General features: G+C 71.5%; 1 protein-coding gene across 1 annotated transcript; it reads left to right on the forward strand.

Annotated features, from left to right (window-relative positions):
* Window positions 1-833: 833 nt before the first annotated feature.
* BAZ2A (bromodomain adjacent to zinc finger domain 2A) lies at window positions 834-16,325 on the forward strand. Its single transcript, XM_087771644.1, has 29 exons — window positions 834-1,040; window positions 4,358-4,495; window positions 5,040-5,627; window positions 6,094-6,279; window positions 6,901-7,104; window positions 7,499-7,708; window positions 7,786-7,846; window positions 7,925-8,033; window positions 8,209-8,310; window positions 8,390-8,600; window positions 8,715-8,776; window positions 8,892-8,957; window positions 9,041-9,232; window positions 9,324-9,578; window positions 9,928-10,142; window positions 10,271-10,345; window positions 10,619-10,781; window positions 10,896-10,955; window positions 11,038-11,173; window positions 11,258-11,832; window positions 12,149-12,374; window positions 12,464-12,619; window positions 12,694-12,857; window positions 12,931-13,214; window positions 13,290-13,422; window positions 13,539-13,685; window positions 13,768-13,994; window positions 14,093-14,236; window positions 14,322-16,325. The coding sequence occupies exons 2-29, from the start codon at window positions 4,360-4,362 to the stop codon at window positions 14,488-14,490; spliced, it is 5,256 nt and encodes a 1,751-aa protein (XP_087627770.1). The 5' UTR covers window positions 834-1,040; window positions 4,358-4,359; the 3' UTR covers window positions 14,491-16,325.
* Window positions 16,326-16,364: the final 39 nt, after the last annotated feature.

Genomic DNA, 16,364 nt, shown 5'->3' on the forward strand with positions numbered 1-16,364 from the left:
CGAAGGGCCGCGGTCCCTTTAAATGGCGGCGCGTCCCGTGTGGCGGAGGGGGCGGTGGCGGCCGCTGACATCACGCGGGGCCGCGAGCACCTGCGCCGCCGCCCGGCTCCGGCTCGGCACCGGCACCGGCACCGCACCGCACCGCGCCGCGCCGGGCCGGGCGGGCTCCGCCGCCCCCAGGTACGCAGCGCGCGGGACGGGCCCCGGAGCCAGGGACGCCCCGGGACCCCCGCGGGGCCGGGCCGGCTTCACCGGGACCTCCGGCTCTGCACCGGGACCCCGCACCGAAGCGGGAACCCCCGGACCGGGCCCCCCGTCTCCCGCACCGGGCAGGGATTCCCCCGCTCCGCTCCCCCGGGGCCGCCCCGGGACAGGCCCCCCCCGCCCCGAGGGCCCCTTCTCCCCCCGGTGCCCGGCGGCGCCCCCGGCCCCTGCGCAGCGCGGCCTGGCCGGTGCCGCGTGACGTCACCGGGGATCCCGGGGGCCGGGGCAGCCCGGGAGGGCGGGGGGCGGCGGTGTCCCCGCACCGAGCGGGGGAGCGCCCGCGTCCGGCGGGGTCCGGGTCCCGGCTCCGGCCCGCGGCCGCTCCTGCCCCGCGCGGCGCCGCCGCTCTGCGGGACCGGGCCGGGGCGGCGGGGGGCGAGGGGGAGCGGGGGGGCCGGGCCCGGGGAGACCCGGGGGGGGGGGGGCGGCCCCGCGTGGGGATTCCCCCCGCCCTGACCCCGCCGGGGGCGGGGATCCCCTCCCACGTGGGCGCGGGGCCCGCCCCCGCTGACGCGCGGCGCCGCTCCCGGTGACGCCATCGCGGCGGCGGTGACGTGCGCGCGGGGGGCGGGGCTGGGACCGCCCGGCGGCGCGAGGTGCTTCCTGCCCTGCGCCGCTGCCTCGGCTCCGCTCGGCGCGGCGGCCCGGTGCGCTGCGGCCCGGCCCGGCCCGGCCCGGTCCGCGCGGAGGGGCCGCGCCATGCGGAGCCGCGTCCCGCCCCGCGCCGCCTGAGCCGGGCCCGGGGCGCCCACCGGGCCCGCGCCGCCGCCTGCCAGGTGCGGGGTCGGGGCGGGGGGTGGCGGGCGGGCGGCGGCGGCCGTTAACGGCCGGGGGGGGAGCGGCGGTTGGGGCCCGGCGCGGGGGGCCGGGGGCGGTGCCGGCGAGACCCCTCCCCCTTTCCCGACCTCGGTGAGCCCCCCCTTTCCCGGTGCCCGGCGAGACCCCTCCCTTCCCGGCCCCCGGCGAGCGGCCCGCTCCCCTCCCGGTGAGGCGTCCGGGCGCGACCCGGCCCGGAACGGCGGGGAGCCGGGGCCCCGTCCCCGGTGGCCGGTGCGGTTCCCCCCGCTTTCCCGTCCCGGACGCAGGAGGAAGCCCCCCCCCCCGTCCGTCCGTCCGTCGTCCGTCCGCCCGCCCCCCCCTCCGCCCCCGTTCGTCCCCCCCCCTCCCCGGCCCGGGGCCCCCTGCGGCAGCGGGTGGGGGCGGGGCGTTCCCCCCTTCCCCGCGAGACCGGGGGGGGCGGGGGGGGGGGGCGGGGTGTCCTTGCCGCAGGGACCGGCGGGTCCCCGCCGGGTGCGGCGCCGCGGGGGGGGGCCGGGCTCGGGGCCGCGTCCCTCCGTGTCCGTGTCCGTCCCCGCAGGAAGTGGCCGGGAAATGGCAGCCGGTTGTTGCGTCTCGTTGTTTTTGAAACGTCCTTTTTAATCAGGTCGCGTCTCGCTCCCGGGGCCTCCCGGTGCTGCCGGGCCGGGGGGGGGCCGAGCTCCTGCTGAGGCAGCGGCACCGGCCAGACGTCACCGACGGCCGCCCCCGGCCCGCAGCTCCGGGCCCCCCCCGCGCCGGGGCTCGGTCCCTGCCTGCGAGCGCCCCGTGTCCCCGCCTGGCCCCCGCAGCCGTCGGGAGCGCGGGGAGCCCGGGCCGGGTGCCGGTGGGTGCCGCCGCCAGGTTTGGGCTTTAACGCCGGGGCGACCGGGTGCTGCCACGTCGGCTCTGCCCGCTCCGGTAGGAGCTGGGGATCGGCCCCGCGGGGAGCAGCCCCCGCGCACCCGCCTCGTCGCTGCCGGCGAGACCCCGGTGGTGACGCCAGGCCCGAGGCTCCCGTCCCACCGCCGGCGCATCCCCAGGGCTGGCTGCGTCCGCGGCCCTCGCCCTCCTCACCTCGCCCGCTCGCAGCCAGCTCCGGTTACTCGCCGTGGCCCAGTTTGCGGCTCCGCGCTCGGTCACGTGCTGCCTGGCGGGGGGAGCGGGGCCGCAGCACGCAGGAGCCCCAGCCCCGGTCAGGAGGCGATGGCCTCTGCCCGCACCGCGCCCAGCGCTGGCCGGGCTCCCGGCGATGCCAAGGGCGGCTCTGGCACCCGCAGGGCCCAGGGTGTCCCCACGCCAGGGCTGGGCCCTGTTTGTCCCCGGAGCAAGGGCGAGCTGGCACGTGCGGCAGTGCCGCAGCCCCCGGTCCCCGTCCTGGGGCAGCCGCTCCCTGCAGCCGGCACGGATGGTGCTGCCGCAGCTGGAGCCTGGCCCCGTGGCCTCCCCTCTCCCAGCCCCTCTGCCCTCGCTGTAGTTAATTCCCACCTTCCCGGCTTTTATTTTCCCCTCTCAGCTGCGGCGCTTCTCTCCCGGCCGCGCTCCCCGCGGCCGCCTCTGCCCCGGCCCCCTCCCCGTGCCTGGCACAGACCCAGTCCATCCCAGTCTGCGGCGCTGACCTGCGGCCGCCACCTGTCCGGTTCTGGCGCGTCCCTTTGCCGCCTCCTCTGACCTCCAAAAGCCAGCAGCGGCGTTCCCAGCCGGCGCATCGCACGCGGGGTGGGACCAGAAAGGCTTTTTCTTTTTTTCAGCCACCCTGCGGCCGGTTTCCCCGCGCCGGCCAGGGGCTCCCGGCTGGGGTCGGGGGCAGGGGCCAGGCTGCACCAGCCCCCGGCTCGCAGGTTGGGGGGGGTGGCTGCGGGCCACCCCGGGACGTCCGGGAGCAACGTGCGTGTGGCAGCTGCGTCACCGCCCATACGGGTTTCTCTGGCGGATGAATCACCGGTGTCCCCGGCTGGCCGGGAGAGCGCTCAGCAGCCCCGGCCCCTCTGGTCCCCGCCGGGGCACTGGCCGACATGGGCAAGGGTGTGATGAAATCCCCGCCTGGGTTTCGCCACAGTCTGTGCCACTGCTGCTGAAGCGCCGCGTCTGCCGAGTGTGTGGCGGCGTTGGCCCTTCTGGAGAGGTCGGTGGAGCCGGTGCCGCCTCGGCCAATAGCAGGTTTGGCGTGCATGACAGGACGGGGCGATGCTGGCTATGGCAGCCCCGTGGGGTGTCCCCGCAGGTCCCCGCCAGCACTGGGGTTCCCATCTCATCTGCTGGGCTTGCAGGGCCTTGGCTCCCCCCACCGTCTGCTCCCCTGCCCCACGTGCTGGGACCCCCTTGGGTGGCTGGTGGCTGTGCCGGTGGCACAGCAGGGTCCTGTCCTGTGGCTAGCCCCCACCGGGAGCCCTCCTTGTGGTTCTCTGGTTTGGAGGGAGCGTTTGCTCCTCCCGGGTGGTGAAGGTCACCAGCAGCTCCTGCTCGCTCCTGGCTGTGACACGAGGCCAGCCCGGCTCCTGCCTCGGGTGGCTGCCGCGGAGGCGTCCCTGAGCCACGCCTGGGGCGGATGGGGCTCAGGTCCCCTCTGGCTGGGGGGATCGCGGCTGCGGCAGGGGCACCGGCTGTCACCGCAGAGGCGTTTCTGTGCCGGGAGCACAGCGTTCCCTGGGGAGCGCTGGGCTGTGCCGGGGCCCCGTGGGGTCACAGACCTGCTCGGGGGGGGGCCAGTGCTTCACTGGGAAACAGCCCCCACAGCTCCGCCAGCCAGGAGCCTGCTGGAGCTCCCGCGGTCTCACCCCGTGCCGGGGCCCTGGGATGGCGGCGCCAGGGAGCCGAGTGCTTGAGTTTAATGTGGGAAGAAGCGCGGGCGGGCAGCAAGCGGGGTTTCTCAGTGACGGCCGTCCCTGGGGACGCTGGAGCGCGGTGATGAGCTGTGCTCACGCAGGTGGTGGCTCGTCCCGCTGGGGCTGCCGGGCCTGGGCCGGCTCGCGGCAGAGGCAGCGTCGTCTCCGCTGCGCTGGGGGCCTGGCGAGGGTCGTTGTGGTCCCGGGGGGCTTTCGCCATTGCTTCTCGCCCTCCCCAGCCCTACCATGTTTCCGTCGAGCTCTGGGTCGGGAGCTCGCCCTGCCCTGGGCTGGGGACCCAGCACTTCCCCGGGCTCCCTGTCACAGGCAGCAGCTCTGCCCCGGCATGGGAGCGGAGGGTCCCCACCCTCCCCATGGGCCCCGGTGGTGGGTGGCAGGGCTGGGCACTTGCTGTGCTGGCAGCCCCGGTCCCCGCCAGCGGTTGACCCTGGTGCCTGTTCTCCCTTCTGCAGAAATGGAAACAAACAACCATTTTAACTTCACTGGCCTTTCCTCTGCACCCGCTGCCTCAGGACCGAAACCCACGCCTGCCTCAGGGGACAGCCCCTTCGCCCACAGCTCCCCGCTCAGCTTCCCCCCGCAAGGGAAAAGTAAGTGCCCCCATGGGGCCGGCACAGCCCCGCTGGGGTCGGGGGGGCAGAGGGACCATGGCAACGCGGCTGGCAGCAGCTCCCCGCGCACGGGGCTGGGGCCAGGGGTCTGTCGCGTGCCCACCGTCGCCTTGGCCTAGAAAAGCGGCTGTGCCGGAATGGGGTCTCTGCATGGATTTGGCCGGTCAGCTGATCCGGCACAGCCCTGCCAAGTGCTCGGCTAATCCCCGGCATCCTGCAGCTCTCAGCCCGACACCGGCAAAGCCCCATGGCAGGGCCAGTTTTGCCGAGCAGGGAGCTGCACCGGGGGATCTCGGGGGTGCGACCGCCCAGCTCTGTCCAGGCACAGGCAGTGGTCACGCTGGGGCGGCGGGGCACCGGAGGGGCGGGGGGCTCAATGACTGCTGGGGCAGGTTGTCCGTCTGTCCTCAAACTCTCTCATGTGCTGCTGGCGGGGCCTGGCTGGCTCTGCGCGAGGGAGGGCGTCGAGGAATGCCCCCGCCGCGCCGCTGACCCGGCTGTCTCTCCTCTGGCTCCCTGACAGGTCTGAACGGGGGCATGAATGTCAATGGCTTCTCTACTGTATCTCACCCCAGTACTTCAGGGACCTTCACCCCCAGCTCACCGCCCGCTGGCACACCGCCCCTCCGCACCTACGACTGCCTCTGGGACTACGCGCCGTACCCGCCCGCCGGCGGCATCAAGGACAGCAGCCCCACCGCCCCCCCGCTCTCTGGCCTCGGACAGTTCCCACTCAACGGCGTCTCCGGGGGATCCCGGCCGGCGTCCCCGGGGCACGGCACTAACCTGCGGGGGGCCGGGCAGGAGTTCTGGGGCAACGGCACCCCCGGCCCCATGGGGCTGAACTTCGACTCGCAGGAGCTGTACGACTCCTTCCACGACCAGAGCTTCGAGCTGATGCAGAACGGGCCGGCCGGCTTCTACACGGCCGCCCAGCCCTCCCCCATGCTGGGCTCTGGCACCCAGCCCTTCTCACTGCCACCGGGCCCGCCGGAGGAGCCGGGTGCTGGCGAGGGAGATGCTGACGCCGCAGCCAAAGAGATCCCCCCCGCCATCACGGAGAACGGGGGCGGGCTGGTGGGCAGCATGGAGCTGGAGGAGGCGCAGCCAGGTAGGAGACTGGCGCTGCCGGTGCGGGCGGGCAGAGCTCCGGACTGGGGCACCGCGGCCCTGACAGGCAGGTGCTGGATCCAGAGCCAGGACAGTGGAGTTGGGCATTGCGACTCCCCGGGGAGGCCCAAACCTGCCGACCCACCTGCCCCGTGTCCCGGCCGGGGTTTGGCCTGTCACAACTCGGAGTTGGTGTTGGGATCTCGTTAAACCAGGCTTGGCACAGCCCACGGTGTCACCGCCGGCAGAGCAGCGTTCCCGCTGCGCGGGTGTGTGCGCGAGCCCCGGGGCGGCGGGGTGCCACGGGAGGGCTGGGTGCCAGGGGGAGGCCCAGCAGCCAACCGCCCCGGTGCAGGGAACGGCAGCACCTCGTGCCAGGTCTGGGGCGGGGGTGGCCAGGCCCCAGGCTCTGTCACCGTCACATCCCGCTGCCACAGGGTCTGTTTTTGGTCGGTTGTTCCCTTTAGACTTGAAGATCTGCAGCTACAACGGGTCTGCCCCCGGCGTGGTGCCGCTTGGGCAGGAGGGGCCTGTCCTGGCCCCCGGCGTGGGCAGTGGCTGCCTGGGGGACGCGTCGCCTATCGCCCCTCGGCTGGAGGACGCCCACATCCTGAGCGAAGACCCCCTGGAGCCCTTCGAGTCCCTGGCCAGAGGTAGGGAGGCTGCCGCCCCACTGGGCTGGGGGGGTGTTGGGGCCGTGGTGGGCAGGACGGGCATCTGCCTGCACCCAGCTGGCACGGCCATCCCCTGCGCTGCCCTGGCCCGGCTGCTGCCTCTGCCCGGGGAAGCGGTGCCCAGCCCCTCTCCGTCCCTTCCGGGCAGCAGGCGATGGCGGTGGTGATAGCGGTGGTGATGGCAATGGTGGAGGCCTTCTCCGGCAGCCTCGGCGGGCAGGCGGCCCTGGGCAGGCGCTGGCGGGCAGGGGCGGGCCCGTGTCCCTGCCGCGTCCCTCCCGCGCCAGCCTCCTCCGCGCTCCCTTCCTTCCCTTCCTTCCCAGCTCCGTGACGAGGCTGTTACTCAGCGCCTGAACTTCCGCGCTGGTGAACATCACCGCCGCCACCACCACCACGGCCATTTTGGGCTCCTCCGCTTCCCAGAGGAGGGGGCGTGGCTGGGGGCGCCGAAACCCCTTAACCCCTCTTCTGCCGGCGCCTTTTCGGCCAGGGGGGGCCCTGGCCGCCCCCTGCGCCCACTGTGCTCGGCCGCCCCTTGGGAGCAGAGATGTGGGTCTGCATGCCCCCAGCCCAGGTCCTGGTGCTCACCCCCCCCCCCAGACCCCGGCACCGGGGACCTCTACACGATGGACGACTCGCAGCTGGTGAGCGACAAGTCCCCCCTGGAGGAGCCCCCCGACCTGCCCGGCCTGCGCTGCGCCGCCAGCCCTCCCCTCCATGCTGCTGACCCCTTCAGCCTGCTGCCTGCCGGCCCCCCACCCACCCCGCTGCTCACCGGCCCCGGCTCGCTGCCCACCCTGCACGGTATGTGCCACACCAGGACAGGCCGGTGCCCCTGGCTGGCCGCTCGCCCCCCGCACCAGCTGGCCCCTTGGCTCGCCTCTGCGGCTGCCACAGCACCTTTGTATCAGGGCAGAGCAGGGACCCACATGTGCCGGCGCCTGCACCCGGGAAACTGCGGCCGGCGCTGGCAGGGACCCCGGGGGGGATGAACAGTGCGCCGGCGCGGGCACCTGCCCCCGGCTGGGCATGAGCCCCTGAGGGGGGGTCTCCTCCACGCCGCGGGTGCCCCCAGCCAGCTTGGGGAGGGGATGCGCAGCCACATCCCCCCCGGGACAGGCGGGGACTCTCTGGTGTCATGGGCGGAGCAGGAAGGCAGCCGCGCTCGGCAGTGACGTCCCTGACCTTGGCTCCGCAGACGGCAGCGTCGACCTGAACGGCAGCAGCCACACGGGGCCAGAGGAGTCGGGGTCCCTGGAGCTCGACCCTCCGCTGGAGCCGGAGTCCCCGGCTCCGTCCGCAGAGGAGGAGGAGGAGGAGAAAGAGGCCGCCGACAGCTGTCCGGAGACTTCGGCTGCGCCAGAAGGAGAGAGCGAGGAGGCCGCCCCGCTGAGCGCCTCAGCAGCAGGTAAGGCCAAGAGCCCCCACGGGCACCCCCCTCCAGCCAGCGCACCCGAGCCCAGCGTCCCGTCCCCTCTCTCGCAGGTGATGTCCCCCGCCGGCGCATCGCCACCCAGGAGGAGGTGCGCTTTCCCCTGCAGCATGGGTACGTGGCGCCGTCCCCCTCCCTCCGTCCTGCCCTGCGGCCGCCCCGCGGCACCGGGCTGAAGCTCCTTGTGCCCAGGTGGAGGCGGGAGGTGCGGATCAAGAAGGGGAACCACCGCTGGCAGGGTGAGACCTGGTACTACGGGCCCTGCGGGAAGAGGATGAAGCAGTTCCCAGAGGTGATCAAGGTATGGTCCCCGGGGAGAGTGGGATGGGGGGCAGCCAGGGGTCCTGGTCCGCCACAGGCCCCCTGGCTCTGCCAGAGCCCCCGACTGCAGCAGATGGACGCTGCCGTGAGCCAGGAGCTACGGAGCCCAGAGCACTAAGCCCCCCTCACGGCCTTCCTCCTCCTCCTCCCCGCAGTACCTGAGCAGGAACGTGGTGCAGGACGTCCGGCGCGAGCACTTCAGCTTCAGCCCCCGCATGCCGGTGGGAGACTTCTACGAGGAGCGGGACACGCCGGAGGTGAGTCTGGGGGCAGCTGAGCTGCCCTGTCCCCCTGTCCCCGCTGTGCTGCAGGAGGTGACCCGGATTTGTGCCGCAGGGTCTGCAGTGGGTGAAGCTGAGCCCCGAGGAGATCCCCTCACGTATCCAGGCCATCACGGGCAAGCGTGGACGACCCCGCAATGCCGAGAAGGCCAAGCCCAAGGAGCCACCGGCTGCAAAGCGTGGCCGGGGCCGACCTCCCAAGGTCAAGATGGTTGACTTGCTGAGCAAGACGGACGCACGGCTGCTGAAGAGGCTGGAAGCCCAAGGTACCCCCTCCCCAGCCCCACCGGCTTGGGGCGGCTGGTGCAGCCCCTCGCAGCCTGGCTCTGGTGGGACCCCAACGGCCGGCCCATCGCCACCCTCCCTCTCTGCTCTCGCAGAGGTGCTCAGCGACGAGGACAAGCTGAAAATGAGCAAAATCAAGAAGAAAATGAGGCGGAAGGTACGAGTGGCTGCATGGGGCTCGGGGTGCCTCTGGGGCCCCTCTGGGTCTGGGGTAGGGGCTTCTCTGGTGCAGGAAGGCCATCAGGTCCCTGAGCTGGTCTTGTCCCTTCCAGGCCAAGAACAAGCAGAAGCAGGAAGCCAAAGCCCCGAGAGCGAAGGAGGCTAAGAAGAAGTCCAAGGTGAGTCTGCAGGGTACAAGGGTGCCGGGAGGAGGGCAGGAGAGGGAGCCGCTCTCCCCACGCGTCCCGGGGTCTGTCCTCAGGCCAAGGAGAAGAAGGGCAAACCAGAGAAGGGGAAAGACAAAGCGCGGCCCAAGGAGAAGAAGGGCAAAGGGGCTCGAAAGGCTGACAAGGGCCTGCTGGCCCAGCGGCGCCTGGAGGAGCGGCGGCGGCAGCAGCTCATCCTGGAGGAGATGAAGAAGCCCACGGAGGACATGTGCCTGGGGGACCACCAGGTAGGCTGGGGCGCGGGGGGCTTGGCTGGGTCGAGCTGGCAGCGTGCCCGGTGCTTCGCTGGCCCTGACCGCCCCCCCTCCTCCCCTGCAGCCCCTGCCAGACTTCTCCCGCATCCCGGGCCTCGTCCTGCCCAGCCGCGCCTTCTCCAACTGCCTGACGGTCGTAGAGTTCCTCCAGAGCTACGGCAAGGTCCTGGGCTTCGACCCGGCCAAGGACGTGCCCAGCCTGTGCGCACTGCAGGAGGGGCTGCTGGGGGTGGGCGACAGCGCGGGCGAGGTGCAGGACCTGCTGGTGCGGCTGCTGCAGGCTGCGCTCTACGACCCTGGGCTGCCGCCCTACTGCCAGGTGAGCCTGTCCCCCTGCCCCGTCCCCTTCCCCGGCCGGGTCGGGGGTGTCGGTGCCCATGGGGCCCCGGCTGCTGCAGGCTCGGGACAGGGGAGCCCAGATTTGGGAGGTGCCGCTCTGGCTGCAGCCTCCTGCACCCTCTCCCTGCACCTCGCTGGCTCCTGGCCCCTGGCAGCCCTCGGGGGCCTCCTGTGTCTGTCCTGCTGCAGGGGCCTGCCTGGGACACCCCTGGGCTCCTTCCCACTCGGGTTTCTGGCCCTGGTTTTCCCGTCTGCGGAGTGCTGGCATCCTCCCCTTCTTGTTTCTTCCCCTCCTGGTGCACCCCCAACCCCATCTCTGCTCTGCCCAGTCCCTGAAGATCCTGGGGGAAAAGGTGTCGGAGATCAGCCTGAACCGTGACACCGTCTCCGAGATCCTGCGCTGCTTCCTGATGGCATACGGGGCGGGCGAGGACCTGTGCGATGGACTGCGGACCAAGCCCTTCCAGGCGCTGCCCCCGGAGAAGAAAGCCGCCATCCTGGCCTTCCTGGTGAACGAGCTCAACAGCAGCGCCCTCATCATCAAGTGAGTGCGGCTGGGGGGCAAGCGCGTCCTCGGGCGGCGCGGGCACATTGGCGCCCGGCATGGGCCCCTCTCCTTCCTGGGAGAGCTGCGCGGAGCCACTCGCCGCAGCCAGCCCTGTCTCATTGCAGCGAGATCGACAAGACCCTGGAGAACATGTCCAACTACAGGAAGAACAAGTGGATCATCGAGGGCCGGCTGCGCAGGTGGGTGGGGGCTGCCCGCAGCTCCCGCTGCCTGCAGCCACTTGGCAGGCAGCGCCGCGTGCCTGCCAGCTGGGAGGGGGCTGCCCTGCTGGACATGGCTGGCTCCCGCCTGTGGCCTCGGCACCTTCCCCTCCGCTCCCGGGGCCGGGGGGGTCTCAGGGTGACTTTTCCGGTGCTGCGGTGTAACTGCGTGCCTCGGCCTGCTGGGGAGCAGGGTGTGCGTGGGGGCAGGCAGCGGGGCAGGCAGCAGATGCCTCTGCTGTGTCTCGACAGGTTGAAGGTCGCCCTGGCTAAGAAGACGGGCCGTCCCGAGTCGGAGATCACGGGCCTGGAGGATGGGCGGCGCCGGCGCAGCTCCCGCCTGACGGAGGAGACGGGCCTGGAGATGGAGGAGGAGGAGGAGAGCCGCGGACGGAAATCCCGCAGGGAGGAGGAGGTGGGGTGGCCGTGGGGTCTGCCGCTTGCAGGGGGGTAGAGGTGGGGACGCTGCCCTTGGGGGTCTCTTCCCCGCCTGCCTGTGCTTCACTGACAGATCCCGTCCCTTCCCCAGGCCGACACGTCTGCATCCAGCGTCCCTGAGCTCGAGAGGCAGATCGAGAAGCTGGCCAAGGTGAGTGGGCGGCGGAGGGCTGGGGGCTCGTCCCCCGCTGTAGGGCTGTGGGGCCCGTTACCACCCTGCGCTCTCCCCACAGAGGCAGATGTTCTTCCGCAAGAAGCTGCTCCATTCCTCGCAGACGCTGCGGGCGGCTTCTCTGGGCCAGGACCGGTACCGGCGGCGGTACTGGGTCCTGCCCCACCTGGGCGGCATCTTCGTGGAGGGCGCGGAGGGTGAGCTGGGAAGGGGCTCCTGGCGGGGGGATCTCCCGGATGGGAGAGGACCCCGCGTTTCACCGCCTCCTCCTGCCCTTGCAGTGGCTGAGCCGGCACCCCAGGAGCCCCCGGAGGAGAAGGCATCCCCCCACGTCTCCCCAGTAAAGGAGGAGCCGGTGGAAGTGCCCATTCCCAGCCGGACAAACTGCACGGCCTCGCGCTCCCGTGGCCGGCCCCGGAAGAGCAAAGAGGAGCTGTCGCAGCACTGCGGGCCCAGACCCCCCCCTGTCAACGGGGTCCTGGAGGAGTCGGTGCCCCTGGGGCAGAGCCAGCACGACCTCAGCCAGTCCGCCTTCCTCTCCTGGCTGAGCCAGACGCAGTCGTCCCTGCTCAAGGACTCCGTCCTTACCCCGGACAGCAGCCCCGGCAAGGGGGACACGGGGCTCCCGCCGCTCGAGGCCCCATCGGACCCCGCAGAGGAGGAAGAGGAGGAGGAAGAGGAGGAGAGTGCCCCAGAGGCTGCACAAAAGCGGGAGCCCTGGTTCAACCTGCTGCCCCGGACGCCCTGCGACGACCGAGCCCCCCTCGCTACCTCCTCCACCGAGCCCTCACTGCGAGCCGCTGCGCAGCCCCGCGGCCAGCCCCGTGGCGAGCCGCCCAAGGGCTCGGCCAGGCAGGTATGTGCTTGGGCCCGGCCGGGGCGGGGGGGCTGTGCCCAGCATTTCCACCCCAGCCTGCAGGGACTGCGTGGGGAGGAACCTCCCTGGGTGGCTGGGGGGAGCAGGGTGGGGCCCCTCTGCCTGGGCACCGGACACCCCGGAGCTGGGGGATGCTGTCCTCGTGGTGGCACGCTGGGAGCTCGGTCCAGCTGCCCCCAATCATCTGGGCTGAGCCCACGAGAAGCAAAACAGTCCCAGGGCCGGGGGGCTTGAGGGATCGGGGCCGAGGAGCAGGTGTGTGCCTGGCCCTTCTGATGCGCTCTGTCCCCAGCAGCTGAACGGCCTCCCCGCAGAGGACCCCATGGCTCCCCTGCTGGCTTCCACGCCGGTGCACGCCGGCGCCAGGGCCCATGGCGCCTGCCCCAGGAGCCGGGGCAGCCTGGAGAAGCTCCAGGACCTGCCGGGGCAGCCTAAGCGCCGAGGGCGGCCCCCTACCAAATTCTTCAAGCAGATTGAACAGAAATACTTGACCCAGCTGACGGAGCAGCCTGTTCCCCCTGGTGAGAGCCCAGTCCAGACCTTGGACCCCTGGGGCAGGGGGTGCCGGTGCCCCCGGCGGGGTGCTGAGCATTGTGGTGCTGCCTTGCAGAGATGCAGAGCGGCTGGTGGTGGCTGCAGGACCCCGAGGAGCTGGAGGCGGTGGCTCGTGCGCTGCACCCACGGGGCATCCGGGAGAAGGCGCTGCACAAGCACCTCACCAAGCACAAGGAGTTCCTGCGGGAGGTCTGCCTGCGCACCACCACGGGTAAGGGCTGCCCGCACTGGCCGGGGTGGGGGGCTGCTGCCTGTCCCCCCGCTGAGCCCATCCTCCACCCCCAGACCCCATCTTCCACCTGCGCCCCGAGGCGGCCAACGCCACCGTGTCTCGGGAAGCCCTGGCCCAGTGGTCAGTGATGGAGAGAGCCTACGAGACCGACCTCTCCGTCCTGCAGTGGGTCGAGGAGCTGGAGCAGCGCGTGCTGATGGCGGACCTGCAGATACGGGTAGGTGCCGGGCCGGGTGCCGCAGTGCCGTAGCCTCAGCCGGGTGCCCACCCTGAGCCCGACTCTCCCGCAGGGCTGGACGTGCCCCAGCCCCGACTCCACGCGGAATGACCTGCAGTACTGCGAGCACAAGGTGGAGCCCCTGGAAGACATCACCGTCCGGAGCCGGCGGGACGGGCTGCCGCTGTGCCGGGAGCGCACCAACCCCCTGGACCTGGCGGTGCTGCGGCTGGCAGCACTGGAGCAGAACGTGGAGCGGCGCTACCTGAAGGAGCCGCTCTGGCCCCTGCACGAGGTGGTGGTGGAGAAGGCCGTGCTGAGCAGCCCCGAGGAGCTGAGCCTGGGCCCCACCGAGATGTGAGCCCCACACCCTCCCTGGCTGCGCCGCCGGGATGCGAGCGGCTCTGGCTGAGCACCGTCTCCCCACCGCAGAGCCTACGAGATCACGCCCCGGGTCCGGACGTGGCGGCAGACGCTGGAGAGGTGCCGCAGCGCAGCCCAGGTCTCCCTCTGCATCTACCAGCTGGAGAAGTCCATCGCCTGGGAGAAGTCGGTCAACAGAGTGGTGAGAGCCCGTGCCGTACCACCGGGTGGGAGGGCAAGAGCTGCTTGCCGGCGCTTGGGCACCCTGGGGTGGCAGCGACCCCCGCACCGGCACGGCTGAGCCCCCCATCCCCGCAGACCTGCCTGGTGTGCCGGCGCGGGGACGACGACGAGCACCTGCTGCTGTGCGACGGCTGCGACCGTGGCTGCCACCTCTACTGCCACCGGCCCAAGATGACGGAGGTGCCAGAGGGTGACTGGTTCTGCTCCGTCTGCGTCTCCCAGGTAGGTCGTGGGGCAGCCCCTCACCCACCGGGGCCAGTGCTGAGCCTGGGCTCCGGCGGTGACCCCCATCCCCTCCCTGCAGGCGGGGGAGTACCGGGACCCCGTCTCACCCCGGCGAGGCAAGAAGCGGAAACGGGGGCGTCTCTTCGGGGGGAGCCTCGCGGAGGAGGAGGAGAGCCCGCGGCGCCGGCCGGCCTTGCGCCGCCGCGAGGGGCTGCCCGTGCCCCGCTACGTGGGCGAGGGGCTGTCCCCCGCCAAGCGGAGGGGCGCAACGCTGCGGGGCCAGCCCAGCGACCTGACCTTCTGCGAGTGAGTGGGGCCGGGGGGGCACAGGCGGCAGGGGCTGGGGGGGCACAGGGCGGCCGGGGCCGCATCCCCGGGGGCTCCCCCTGACCCTGCCCCCCCAGGATCATCCTGATGGAGATGGAGTCGCACGAGGACGCCTGGCCCTTCCTGGAGCCCGTCAACCCCCGCCTGGTCCCCGGCTACCGCAAGATCATCAAGAACCCCATGGACTTTGCCACCATGCGCACGCGGCTGCTGCGGGGCGGGTGAGTGGGGGTCCCTCCTGGGGCTGGGGGTCCCTCAGGGGCCGGCGGGGTCCCCGGCCACCACCGACCGCCCTCCTGCCCGCAGGTACTCGACCTCAGAGGAGTTTGCGGCCGACGCCATGCTGGTGTTCGACAACTGCCAGACCTTCAACGAGGACGACTCGGACGTGGGCAAGGCCGGGCACGCCATGCGCAAGTTTTTCGAGAGCCGGTGGGAGGAGTTTTATCAGGGAAAACACGCTACTAACCCGTGAGCGGGGCGGGCCGGCGCCCCCCCGCCCGCCCGGGGCTGGGGTCCCCCCGCGCCCCCCAAGAACTGACTCCTCTGGAGCTGATCTCGCTGCCTGCTGATCCCGCGCGGGGCCCCCCCGGCCGGCGCGAACGGGCCCCTGCCCCGCGGTGGGCACCCGCGGCCTCTTCCCGCTGCCCGGACACCCCCCACCCCACCCCCCCCCAGCACCACAAACTCACAGACTGTGTAAGCCAAAAAGAAAAAAAAAAGAGGTGTTTTTTTCTTTCTTTCTTTTAAATTTTATTTTCTAATTAAGAACAGAAGCAGCCCCCCGCCCCCCCCAACAAACGAGGGAAGCGAATCCTCCCCGCTGGGAATATTTAATAATAGCAATAGTTTGTAGTGAATGTGTCCGAGCACTCCTGTGCAGCGTCTACATGCATTAACGGCCAGTAAAGTGGACTTAGCCCCCCCGCCTTGCCACCCCCGCCCCGGCCGGGACCCCCCGCCCGCGCAGACACTTTACGGGGAGGGGGGGCCCCCGGTGCAGCCCCCGCTGCCCTCGGCCCCCGTGGCCGGGGCGGGCGCCGGCCCCTCCCCACCTGGCTCCAGGGACCCCACTGGGGAGGGCGGGGGGGGCCCGCAGCCCCTTTCCCTGCCTCCACGTCTCAGGAAGAGCCTGGCCCCCCCCCTCCCCGGCACGAGGAACCCTGGGGCCGTGCCGGGGTCCTGGCCGCCCCCACGCCCCCGACGGGGACCCCTCAGGGACGCTACTGCAGGCCGGGGGGGGCCGGCCCCCCGCCCCCCCCCCCCCACGGACTCGAAGCCTCAGGCGGGTGTTTGCCCCCCAGACCCCCGCAGGGGCGGGGGGGGCCGAGCTGGGTGGGGAGGGGCCCCCCCGGCTGGCGGGGGCCTGAGCCGGGGCGGGGGTCCCCCCCCACGCAGCGGGCGGCCGGGGAGGGGGCCGGGCCCCCCCAGCCCCCCCGGCCAGGATATTACGGGTACTCGCTCTGGGGGTTTGGCGGCCGGCGGGGCTGGGGGGCCCCGGGCGCGTCCCCCCCGGCCCCACAGAGCACTGAAAGCAACTCACCTACCTGGGCAGGGGGGGCCCCGGCCGCGCCCCCCGCCCCCCCGTCTCTCAAAGTAGCCTTTTTTCTATCAGATAACCTCAGAAACTTTTTATTTTATTTTATTTTTTTGCTTTGAAATAAGAGGTGGATTTGAAGTCTATTTGAACTGACTTTATATTACGCATAAATATTTATATTTTATCTAAATAACTGCGCTGTAACAAACTTTTTTTGTGGTTTGTTTTTTAGTAATGTTTCGGATCCGTCAGGTTTTTTTCCGTCGTGGGAAAGTTTTCGGGAGTCTCCGTATCGTTCTCGTGTTCGTTCAGTTGAAGTTCCCCCCCCGCCCCGGTTTGACGCCCCTCTGCCCCCGCAGCCCCGGGCCCCCGCGGCCGCCGCCCGCAGCCCCCGCCGGGCCCGGGCCGGGGGGAGCGGGGCCCGTTCCTCTCTGCCCCCCCCAGCCCCGGTGCCCCCGGCCGGGGGCTGCGGCGTCGCCGGGAGCATCGCCACCCCCCCCGGCTGCGGCCCCTTCCAGCCCGCCGGCCGCCTTTTCTATAACCAGCCGTGTTGTTTTAGTGACTTTTTGATAATGTACAGGTTTTGTGAATTTAAATTTATTTCTTTCTATATTTTTAGGACCAATCTCATTTTTAATAAGGTTTAAAGGAGGAAAGGCAGACGCTGGCCCTCCTCTCCGTTGCCTGTCGATGTCCCCACGAGCTGTAGGCCCCCGCGTGTCGCGTTCGAGAATAAACGACTCACGTTTGATAGACACACGCTGGTCCGAGCGCTCTGTGGGAGCGGGGGGCTGCGGGGCTGGGGGGAC

Source organism: Nipponia nippon, unplaced genomic scaffold (assembly GCF_047370975.1).
Source record: "Nipponia nippon isolate SJK-2023a ecotype South Korea unplaced genomic scaffold, ASM4737097v1 scaffold_35, whole genome shotgun sequence".
NCBI lineage: Eukaryota > Metazoa > Chordata > Aves > Pelecaniformes > Threskiornithidae > Nipponia > Nipponia nippon.